This window comes from Oncorhynchus keta, chromosome 26 (assembly GCF_023373465.1).
Source record: "Oncorhynchus keta strain PuntledgeMale-10-30-2019 chromosome 26, Oket_V2, whole genome shotgun sequence".
In the NCBI taxonomy this organism is placed as follows: Eukaryota; Metazoa; Chordata; class Actinopteri; order Salmoniformes; family Salmonidae; genus Oncorhynchus; species Oncorhynchus keta.
In genome coordinates, this window is record NC_068446.1 from 46,792,843 (window position 1) to 46,805,188 (window position 12,346).

Genomic DNA, 12,346 nt, shown 5'->3' on the forward strand with positions numbered 1-12,346 from the left:
GGGGACGGGCCGACAGAGGGCTGAGGTGTGAAACTATCGGGCTGTAAAATGAACCTGCTGGCAGACAGGCTGTTGTTTCAGCGTTTCTGCTCTGACTGCTTCCATGCTCCCCCTTTTCTTACTTTCTTTCTCTGTCTGTATTTTTTTTTTTTAAATATCTCATTCCACTATCTCTCTAGTTCTTTGTCTCTCGAAATCAATTTCCTTTTCTCTCTCTCTCTCTCCCTCTTCATCACTCTTGATTTCTCTCCCTCTATTGCCACTCTTCCTTTTCTCTTGGTTATTCTTCCCTGGTCTCTCCCTCTCCCTCTCCCTCTCTGCCTTTTCTCTTGGTTATTCTTCCCTGGTCTCTCCCTCTCTGCCACTCTTCCTTTTCCCCCTGGTTATTCTTCCCTGGTCTCTCCCTCTCCCTCTCCCTCTCTGCCTTTTCCCCTGGTTATTCTTCCCTGGTCTCTCCCTCTCTGCCACTCTTCCTTTTCTCTTGGTTATTCTTCCCTGGTCTCTCCCTCTCTGCCTTTTCCCCTGGTTATTCTTCCCTGGTCTCTCCCTCTCTGCCACTCTTCCTTTTCTCTTGGTTATTCTTCCCTGGTCTCTCCCTCTCCCTCTCTCCCTCTCTTCCTTTTCCCTTGGTTATTCTTCCCTGGTCTCTCCCTCTCCCTCTCTCCCTCTCTTCCTTTTCTCTTGGTTATTCTTCCCTGGTCTCTCCCTCTCTGCCTCTCTTCCTTTTCTCTTGGTTATTCTTCCCTGGTCTCTCCCTCTCTGCCTTTTCCCCTGGTTATTCTTCCCTGGTCTCTCCCTCTCTGCCTTTTCCCCTGGTTATTCTTCCCTGGTCTCTCCCTCTCTTCCTTTTCTCTTGGTTATTCTTCCCTGGTCTCTCCCTCTCTGCCACTCTTCCTTTTCTCTTGGTTATTCTTCCCTGGTCTCTCCCTCTCCTTCTCTGCCTCTCTTCCTTTTCTCTTGGTTATTCTTCCCTGGTCTCTCCCTCTCTGCCTTTTCCCCTGGTTATTCTTCCCTGGTCTCTCCCTCTCTGCCTCTCTTCCTTTTCCCCCTGGTTATTCTTCCCTGGTCTCTCCCTCTCCCTCTCCCTCTCTGCCTTTTCCCCTGGTTATTCTTCCCTGGTCTCTCCCTCTCCCTCTCCCTCTCTGCCTTTTCCCCTGGTTATTATTCCCTGGTCTCTCCCTCTCCCTCTCTCCCACTCTTCCTTTCCTTGTGCCTCTCTCTGTCTATTGAAACTTCTTGCCCCTCTGAAAGTTCTGTAGACTTTAATCCTGGCCTGCGGTGCTGAAACTTTCTTATGAACACCGATAAGATGTTTACGTTACACAGACTGCTCTTTATGCAACACTGTGTGTGTGTGTGTGTGTGTGTGTGTGTGTGTGTGTGTGTGTGTGTGTGTGTGTGTGTGTGTGTGTGTGTGTGTGTGTGTGTGTGTGTGTGTGTGTGTGTGTGTGTGTGTGTGTGTGTGTGTGTGTATGTGTGTGTGTGTGTGTGTGTGTGTGTGTGTGTGTGTGTGTGTGTGTGTGTGTGTGTGTGTGTGTGTGTGTGTGTGTGTGTGTGTGTGTGTGTGTGTGTGTGTGTGTGTGTGTGTGTGTAGCTCCGTCCTACCTTGACCAGAACACCTAAGGAAACATGAGAGTTCTCTTTCCTTCTGTTCCCTGTTTTAATTGAACCCAGTAGGACAGTAATAGGAGAACGGGTCTGTTGTCCCACACGGCATCCTATTCCCCTATGTAGTGCACTACTTTTGACCAGAGCCCATAAGGGAAAAGGGTGCTATTGTGTATTGATAGTCTAGCTTGTCCCTTTAGGGCACATGTAACAAAAAAGGACAGTGCATAACATGAAGCGCGCAGAGGATGAACAAAGTGACACCTTGTCTGAAGGGGAAGAATCTTTGCATGTTTTGTCCATTTCAGACAATGGATACGGATTCTGGGTGACACCGCTACTGGACGGAAACGCAGCACTGGAGCATCCTCGTCTTTGTCTTTGTCTTTATCCACGTCTTTGTCTTTGTCTTTATCCTCGTCTTTGTCTTTATCTTTATCCACGTCTTTGTCTTTATCTTTATCCACGTCTTTGTCTTTATCTTTATCCTCGTCTTTGTCTTTATCTTTATCCTCGTCTTTGTCTTTATCCTCGTCTTTGTCTTTATCTTTATCCTCGTCTTTGTCTTTATCTTTATCCTCGTCTTTGTCTTTGTCTTTATCCACGTCTTTGTCTTTATCTTTATCCTCGTCTTTGTCTTTATCTTTATCCTCGTCTTTGTCTTTATCTTTATCCACGTCTTTGTCTTTATCTTTATCCTCGTCTTTGTCTTTATCTTTATCCTCGTCTTTGTCTTTATCTTTACCCTCGTCTTTGTCTTTATCTTTATCCTCGTCTTTGTCTTTATCTTTATCCTCGTCTTTGTCTTTATCTTTATCCACGACTTTGTCTTGATCTTTATCCACGTCTTTGTGTTTATCTTTATCCTCGTCTTTGTCTTTATCTTTATCCTCGTCTTTGTCTTTATCTTTATCCTCGTCTTTGTCTTTATCTTTATCCTCGTCTTTGTCTTTATCTTTATCCTCGTCTTTGTCTTTGTCTTTATCCTCGTCTTTGTCTTTATCTTTATCCGTCTTTGTCTTTATCTTTATTGTCTTTGTCTTTGTCTTTATCCTCGTCTTTGTCTTTATCTTTATGTCTTTGTCTTTATCTTTATCCTCGTCTTTGTCTTTATCTTTATCCACGTCTTTGTCTTTATCTTTATCCTCGTCTTTGTCTTTATCTTTATCCTCGTCTTTGTCTTTATCTTTATCCTCGTCTTTGTCTTTATCTTTATCCTCGTCTTTGTCTTTATCTTTATCCACGACTTTGTCTTGATCTTTATCCACGTCTTTGTCTTTATCTTTATCCTCGTCTTTGTCTTTATCTTTATCCTCGTCTTTGTCTTTATCTTTATCCTCGTCTTTGTCTTTATCTTTATCCACGTCTTTGTCTTTATCTTTATCCACATCTTTGTCTTTATCGTTATCCACGTCTTTGTCTTTATCTTTATCCACGTCTTTGTCTTTATCTTTATCCTCGTCTTTGTCTTTATCTTTATCCACGTCTTTGTCTTTATCTTCATCCTCGTCTTTGTCTTTATCTTTATCCACGTCTTTGTCTTTATCTTTATCCTCGTCTTTGTCTTTATCTTTATCCTCGTCTTTGTCTTTATCTTTATCCACGTCTTTGTCTTTATCTTTATCCACGTCTTTGTCTTTATCTTTATCCTCGTCTTTGTCTTTATCTTTATCCTCGTCTTTGTCTTTATCTTTATCCTCGTCTTTGTCTTTATCTTTATCCACGTCTTTGTCTTTATATAATATAATAATAATAATATATAATATATGCCATTTAGCAGACGCTTTTATCCAAAGCGACTTACAGTCATGTGTGCATACATTCTACGTATGGGTGGTCCCGGGAATCGAACCCACTACCCTGGCGTTACAAGCGGCATGCTCTACCAACTGAGCTACAGAAGGACCACGTCTTTGTCTTTATCTTTATCCACGTCTTTGTCTTTATCTTTATCCTCGTCTTTGTCTTTATCTTTATCCACGTCTTTGTCTTTATCTTTATCCTCGTCTTTGTCTTTATCTTTATCCTCGTCTTTGTCTTTATCTTTATCCTCGTCTTTGTCTTTATCTTTATCCTCATCTTTGTCTTTATCTTTATCCTCGTCTTTGTCTTTATCTTTATCCACGTCTTTGTCTTTATCTTTATCCTCGTCTTTGTCTTTATCTTTATCCTCGTCTTTGTCTTTATCTTTATCCTCGTCTTTGTCTTTATCCTCGTCTTTGTCTTTATCTTTATCCTCGTCTTTGTCTTTATCTTTATCCTCGTCTTTGTCTTTATCTTTATCCACGTCTTTGTCTTTATCTTTATCCTCGTCTTTGTCTTTATCTTTATCCACGTCTTTGCCGTCTTGAGGCTGTACACAAAGGAGAAAGGAACATCACCTCTCACGCCACAGCCCACAGCCCACAGCCCACAGCCCACAGCCCACAGCCCACAGCCCACAGCCCACAGAGACGACGCTGAAAACACCGGTGAAATAAGTTCCAGTGAAATCAAATCAAAGTATATTTGTCATGTGACTCTAACCAATAGGTGACCTTACAGTGGAATGCTTACTTACAGGCTCTAACCAATAGGTGACCTGACAGTGGAATGCTTCCTTACAGGCTCTAACCAATAGGTGACCTTACAGTGGAATGCTTACTTACAGACTCTAACCAATAGGTGACCTTACAGTGGAATGCTTCCTTACAGACTCTAACCAATAGGTGACCTGACAGTGAAATGCTTTCTTACAGGCTCTAACCAATAGGTGACCTTACAGTGGAATGCTTACTTACAGGCTCTAACCAATAGGTGACCTTACAGTGGAATGCTTACTTACAGGTTCTAACCAATAGGTGACCTTACAGTGAAATGCTTTCTTACAGGCTCTAACCAATAGGTGACCTTACAGTGGAATGCTTCCTTACAGGCTCTAACCAATAGGTGACCTTACAGTGGAATGCTTACTTACAGACTCTAACTAATAGGTGACCTTACAGTGAAATGCTTTCTTACAGGCTCTAACCAATAGGTGACCTTACAGTGGAATGCTTACTTACAGACTCTAACTAATAGGTGACCTTACAGGGAAATGCTTACTTACAGACTCTAACCAATAGGTGACCTTACAGTGGAATGCTTACTTACAGACTCTAACCAATAGGTGACCTTACAGGGAAATGCTTACTTACAGACTCTAACCAATAGGTGACCTTACAGGGAAATGCTTACTTACAGTGAGAGGAAGTGTGGTTGTTACAGTGAGAGGAAGTGTGGTTGTTACAGTGAGAGGAAGTGTGGTTGTTACAGTGAGAGGAAGTGTGGTTGTTACAGTGAGAGGAAGTGTGGTGTTACAGTGAGAGGAAGTGTGATTGTTACAGTGAGAGGAAGTGTGATTGTTACAGTGAGAGGAAGTGTGGTTGTTACAGTGAGAGGAAGTGTGATTGTTACAGTGAGAGGAAGTGTGATTGTTACAGTGAGAGGAAGTGTGATTGTTACAGTGAGAGGAAGTGTGATTGTTACAGTGAGAGGAAGTGTGGTTGTTACAGTGAGAGGAAGTGTGATTGTTACAGTGAGAGGAAGTGTGATTGTTACAGTGAGAGGAAGTGTGGTTGTTACAGTGAGAGGAAGTGTGATTGTTACAGTGAGAGGAAGTGTGATTGTTACAGTGAGAGGAAGTGTGATTGTTACAGTGAGAGGAAGTGTGGTTGTTACAGTGAGAGGAAGTGTGGTTGTTACAGTGAGAGGAAGTGTGGTTGTTACAGTGAGAGGAAGTGTGGTTGTTACAGTGAGAGGAAGTGTGATTGTTACAGTGAGAGGAAGTGTGATCGTTACAGTGAGAGGAAGTGTGATTGTTACAGTGAGAGGAAGTGTGGTTGTTACAGTGAGAGGAAGCGTGATTGTTACAGTGAGAGGAAGTGTGATTGTTACAGTGAGAGGAAGTGTGATCGTTACAGTGAGAGGAAGTGTGATTGTTACAGTGAGAGGAAGTGTGATTGTTACAGTGAGAGGAAGTGTGATTGTTACAGTGAGAGGAAGTGTGGTTGTTACAGGAGAGCTCAACAAACAGAAGGTAAAGCTACCACTCTACATCGTGAAAGGCAACCATGCAGCTTTGCTAGGATGCACATGGCTGGAAAAAATCTAACTAAACTTGGCAGGAAATTCACATGGTTGTAAAAGATGACACAAACCTACAAGGGATATTGAGGATACACGCGGATGTGTTCAAAGGAGAACTTGGCAGTATGAAGGACATAACAGTTAAACTGACCATGAAATCACACAGCAAGCCAAAAATGCTTCAAAGCAAGACCTGTCCCATACGCCATAAAACCAAAAGATGAAATGGAGATAAACAGACTAGTGGAGTATTGGATCCAGGGAATGGTAGTGAAACAGACTAGTGGAGTATTGGATCCAGGGAATGGAGATAAACAGACTAGTGGAGTATTGGATCCAGGGAATGGTAGTGAAACAGACTAGTGGAGTATTGGATCCAGGGAATGGTAGTGAAACAGACTAGTGGAGTATTGGATCCAGGGAATGGTAGTGAGACAGACTAGTAGAGTATTGGATCCAGGGAATGGTAGTGAAACAGACTAGTGGAGTATTGGATCCAGGGAATGGTAGTGAAACAGACTAGTGGAGTATTGTGACATTATGCAGGGGTACGAGGTGGTTGAGGTAGTATGTACATGTAGGTAGGGGTACCGAGACATTATGCAGGGGTACGAGGTGGTTGAGGTAGTATGTACATGTAGGTAGGGGTACCGAGACATTATGCAGGGGTACGAGGTGGTTGAGGTAATATGTACATGTAGGTAGGGGTACCGAGACATTGTGCAGGGGTACGAGGTGGTTAAGGTAATATGTACATGTAGGTAGGGGTACCGAGACATTGTGCAGGGGTACGAATTAGTTGAGGTAATATGTACATGTAGGTTGGGGTACCGAGACATTATGCAGGGGTACGAGGTGGTTAAGGTAATATGTACATGTAGGTAGGGGTACCGAGACATTGTGCAGGGGTACGAATTAGTTGAGGTAATATGTACATGTAGGTTGGGGTACCGAGACATTGTGCAGGGGTACGAGGTGGTTAAGGTAATATGTACATGTAGGTACCGAGACATTGTGCAGGGGTACGAGGTGGTTGAGGTAATATGTACATGTAGGTTGGGGTACCGAGACATTGTGCAGGGGTACGAGGTGGTTAAGGTAATATGTACATGTAGGTAGGGGTAGGGTACCGAGACATTATGCAGGGGTACGAGGTGGTTAAGGTAATATGTACATGTAGGTACCGAGACATTGTGCAGGGGTACGAGGTGGTTGAGGTAATATGTACATGTAGGTTGGGGTACCGAGACATTGTGCAGGGGTACGAGGTGGTTAAGGTAATATGTACATGTAGGTAACCGAGACATTGTGTACATGTAGGTAATATGTACATGTAGGGGTACCGAGACATTGTGCAGGGGTACGAGGTGGTTGAGGTAATATGTACATGTAGGTTGGGGTACCGAGACATTGTGCAGGGGTACGAGGTGGTTAAGGTAATATGTACATGTAGGTACCGAGACATTGTGCAGGGGTACGAGGTGGTTGAGGTAATATGTACATGTAGGTAGGGGTACCGAGACATTGTGCAGGGGTACGAGGTGGTTGAGGTAATATGTACATGTAGGTTGGGGTACCGAGACATTGTGCAGGGGTACGAGGTGGTTGAGGTAATATGTACATATTCAGAGAGTATTCACACCCTTTGACTTTTTTCACATTGTTGTGTTAAAGCCTGAGTTTAAAATGGATTACATTGAGATGTTTTGTCACTGGCCTAAACACAATACCCCTTAATGACATCACAATACCCCTTAATGACATCACAATAGCCTTAATGACATCACAATACCCCTTAATGTCAAGTGGAATTACATCTTGAGATATTTATTTTTATTTTTTACAAATTAGGCTAATAAAAAATGAGAAGCTGAAATGTCTCGAGTCAATCAGTATTCAACCCCTTTGTTATGGTAAGGGGGCCTAAATCAGTTCAGGAGTAAAAATGTGCTGAACAAGTCACATAATAAGTTGCGTGGACTCAGTCTGTGCGCAACAAGTGTTTAATTAACATTATATTTTTTTATCTCTTTACCCCACACATACACTTATCTTTAAGGCCTCTCAGTCCCTCATTTCAAACACAGATTCAACCACAAAGACCAGAGAGGTAATTCCAATGTTTCGAAAAGGACACCTTTTGGGAGATGGGTACAAATTAAAAACAGACATTGAATATCCCTTTGAGCATAGTGAAGTTATTAATGGCACGTTATCAATACACCCTGTCACTACAAAGATACAGGCGATCCTTCCTAACTCAGTTGCCAGAGAGGAAGGAAACCTCTCAGGGATTGTACCATGAGGTCAATGGTGACAATGAAACAGTTAGAGTTTAATGGCTGTGACAGGAGACAACTGAGGATGGATCAACGACCTTGTAGTTACTCCACAATACTAACCTAAATGACAGAGTTTAATGGCTGTGATAGGAGACAACTGAGGATGGATCAACGACCTTGTAGTTACTCTACAATACTAACCTAAATGACAGAGTTTAATGGCTGTGATAGGAGACAACTGAGGATGGATCAACGACCTTGTAGTTACTCTACAATACTAACCTAAATGACAGAGTTTAATGGCTGTGATAGGAGACAACTGAGGATGGATCAACGACCTTGTAGTTACTCCACAATACTAACCTAAATGACAGAGTGAAAAGAAGGAAGCTTGTACAGAATAAACATTTTCCAAAACTTACATCCTGTTTGCAATAAGGTGTTAAAGTAAATACGACACAAAATGTGGCAAAGGATTTAACTTTATGTCCTGAATACAAAGTGTTATGTGTGTGTGTGTGTGTGTTGGCGTGTCAGTATGTGTGTGTGTGTGTTGGCGTGTGTGTGTGTGTGTGTGTGTGTGTGTGTGTGTGTGTGTGTGTTGGCGTGTCAGTATGTGTGTGTGTGTGTGTGTGTGTGTGTGTGTGTGTGTGTGTGTGTGTGTGTGTGTGTGTGTGTGTGTGTGTGTTGGCGTGTCAGTATGTGTGTGTGTGTGTGTGTGTGTGTGTGTGTGTGTGCGTGTGTCAGTGTGTGTGTGTGTGTTGGCGTGTCAGTATGTGTGTGTGTGTGTGTGTGTGTGTGTGTGTGTGTGTGTGTGTGTGTGTGTTGGCGTGTCAGTATGTGTGTGTGTGTGTGTGTGTGTGTGTGTGTGTGTGTGTGTGTGTGTGTGTGTGTGTGTGTGTGTGTGTGTGTGTGTGTGTGTGTGTGTTGGCGTGTCAGTATGTGTGTGTGTGTATGTGTGTGTGTGTGTGTGTGTGTGTGTGTGTGTGTGTGTGTGTGTGTGTGTGTGTTGGCGTGTCAGTATGTGTGTGTGTGTGTGTGTGTGTGTGTGTGTGTGTGTGTGTGTGTGTGTGTGTGTTGTGTGTGTCAGTGTGTGTGTGTGTGTGTGTGTGTGTGTGTGTGTGTGTTGGCGTGTCAGTATGTGTGTGTGTGTGTGTGTGTGTGTGTGTGTGTGTGTGTGTGTGTGTGTGTGTGTGTTGTGTCCTGTGTGTGTGTGTGTGTGCATTGTGTTAATTAGGCGTACAGTATGTTTGTATGTGTGTGTGTGTTGTACAGTGTTTCTATGTCAGTGCATTCTGTTAATTGTGTACAGTAGTTTGTGTCTGTGCATTCTGTTGTGTTAGACATACAGTAGTTTGTATGTGTGTGTGTGTTGTTGACATACAGTGTTTCTATGTCAGTGCATTCTGTTAATTAGACATACAGTAGTTTCTATGTGTGTGTTCTGTTAATTAGGCGTACAGTAGTTTCTATCTGTGCATTCTGTTAATTAGACATACAGTGTTTCTATGCATAGCAGTCTGTGAAAAAAGAAGGTCCAAAGCAAATTGTGTAACAACCCTGTTATAGTTGTCCTGCTATTTATTGCGTTCTGTTCTGTCAGACATCTCAGTGCATTCTGTTAATTAGACATACAGTAGTTTCTATCTCAGTGCATTCTGTTAATTAGACATACAGTAGTTTCTATCTCAGTGCATTCTGTTAATTAGACATACAGTAGTTTCTATCTCGGTGCATTCTGTTAATTAGACATACAGTAGTTTCTATCTCGGTGTCTTAATTAGACATACAGTAGTTTCTATCTCAGTGCATTCTCTTAATTAGACATACAGTAGTTTCTATCTCAGTGCATTCTGTTAATTAGACATACAGTAGTTTCTATCTCAGTGCATTCTCTTAATTAGACATACAGTAGTTTCTATCTCAGTGCATTCTCTTAATTAGACATACAGTAGTTTCTATCTCAGTGCATTCTCTTAATTCGACATGCAGTAGTTTCTATCTCAGTGCATTCTCTTAATTAGACATACAGTAGTTTCTATCTCGGTGCATTCTGTTAATTAGACATACAGTAGTTTCTATCTCGGTGCATTCTCTTAATTCCACATGCAGTAGTTTCTATCTCGGTGCATTCTGTTAATTAGACATACAGTAGTTTCTATCTCGGTGCATTCTGTTAATTAGACATACAGTAGTTTCTATCTTGCATTCTTAATTCCACATACAGTAGTTTCTATCTCAGTGCATTCTCTTAATTCGACATGCAGTAGTTTCTATCTCAGTGCATTCTCTTAATTAGACATACAGTAGTTTCTATCTCGGTGCATTCTGTTAATTAGACATACAGTAGTTTCTATCTCGGTGCATTCTCTTAATTCCACATGCAGTAGTTTCTATCTCGGTGCATTCTGTTAATTAGACATACAGTAGTTTCTATCTCGGTGCATTCTGTTAATTAGACATACAGTAGTTTCTATCTCGGTGCATTCTGTTAATTAGACATACAGTAGTTTCTATCTCGGTGCATTCTGTTAATTAGACATACAGTAGTTTCTATCTCGGTGCATTCTGTTAATTAGACATACAGTAGTTTCTATCTCGGTGCATTCTGTTAATTAGACATACAGTAGTTTCTATCTCGGTCCAAAAGTAACAGGACCCTGAGTCAATGAAGCCAACATGTCACCATTAGCAGTTTTACAACGTCTAAGAGTAGACTCATTAGTCAAACAACTCATTAAGTCCAATAAGAAAGATCTGATGTAACTGCTGTTCTGTTTGTCGAAGGAAGGAAACAGTCAGTTCAGTTGATGCACGGCAGGGGACTGGATGGTTGCTGACCCAGGGGACAGGATGGTTACTGACCCAGGGGACTGGAAGGTTGCTGACCCAGGGTACTGGAAGGTTGCTGACCCAGGGGACTGGACGGTTGCTGACCCAGGGTACTGGAAGGTTGCTGACCCAGGGGACTGGATGGTTACTGACCCAGGGAACTGGATGGTTACTGATCCATGGGGACAGGATGGTTACTGACCCAGGGGACTGGACTGTTACTGACCCAGGGGACTGGATGGTTACTGACCCAGGGGACTGGACTGTTACTGACCCAGGGGACTGGATGGTTGCTGACCCAGGGGACTGGATGGTTGCTGATCCAGGGGACAGGATGGTTACTGACCCAGGGGACTGGATGGTTGCTGATCCAGGGGACAGGATGGTTACTGACCCAGGGGACTGGACTGTTACTGACCCAGGGGACTGGATGGTTACTGACCCAGGGGACTGGACTGTTACTGACCCAGGGGACTGGATGGTTACTGACCCAGGGGACTGGACTGTTACTGGCCCAGGGGACTGGACGGTTATTGATCCAGGCGACTGGACGGTTACTGACCCAGGGGACTGGACGGTTACTGACCCATGGGACTGGACTGTTACTGGCCCAGGGGACTGGACGGTTACTGACACAGGGGACTGGATGGTTACTGATCCAGGGGACTGGATGGTTACTGACCCAGGGGACTGGACTGTTACTGGCCCAGGGGACTGGACTGTTACTGGCCCAGGGGACTGGACGGTTACTGATCCAGGGGACTGGATGGTTACTGACCCAGGGGACTGGACGGTTACTGACCCAGGGGACTGGACGGTTACTGACCCAGGGGACTGGACTGTTACTGGCCCATGGGACTGGACTGTTACTGGCCCAGGGGACTGGACTGTTACTAACCCAGGGGACTGGACTGTTACTGGCCCAGGGGACTGGACGGTTACTGACCCAGGGGACTGGACTGTTACTGGCCCAGGGGACTGGACGGTTACTGACCCAGGGGACTGGACTGTTACTGGCCCAGGGGACTGGACTGTTACTGGCCCAGGGGACTGGACTGTTACTGACCCAGGGGACTGGATGGTTACTGACCCATGGGACTGGATGGTTACTGACCCAGGGGACTGGATGGTTACTGACCCAGGGGACTGGATGGTTGCTGACCCAGGGGACTGGACTGTTACTGACCCAGGGGACTGGACGGTTACTGACCCAGGGGACTGGACGGTTACTGACCCAGGGGACTGGACGGTTACTGACCCAGGGGACTGGATGGTTACTGACCCAGGAGACTGGACTAAAAAGTAAAGCCAACAAATCAAAACATAAAATAAATACAAATCTAATCAAATAGAAGTATAACATATCCTGACAAAAATAAATATACTATAAATCATTGGCTACGAATTGCCTGCCTGCAATGATGTTTTGTAGTGATTAATATGTTGATGATGATGAGAATATTTGCTGGTCTGTGGTGTGTAATGAGGAGCAACCAGACGCTGCTGGTCTGTGGTGT

General features: G+C 43.7%; 1 protein-coding gene across 1 annotated transcript; it reads right to left on the bottom strand.

Moving 5' to 3' along the window:
* Positions 1–1,791: 1,791 nt before the first annotated feature.
* Positions 1,792–6,674, bottom strand: LOC127912218 (protein starmaker-like). The gene is made up of 5 exons (XM_052481134.1): positions 6,651–6,674; positions 3,515–3,961; positions 2,733–3,305; positions 1,928–2,474; positions 1,792–1,802 (listed from the first exon to the last, which is right to left on the bottom strand). Exons 1-5 carry the CDS (start codon positions 6,672–6,674, stop codon positions 1,792–1,794), a joined length of 1,602 nt encoding a protein of 533 aa, XP_052337094.1.
* Positions 6,675–12,346: the final 5,672 nt, after the last annotated feature.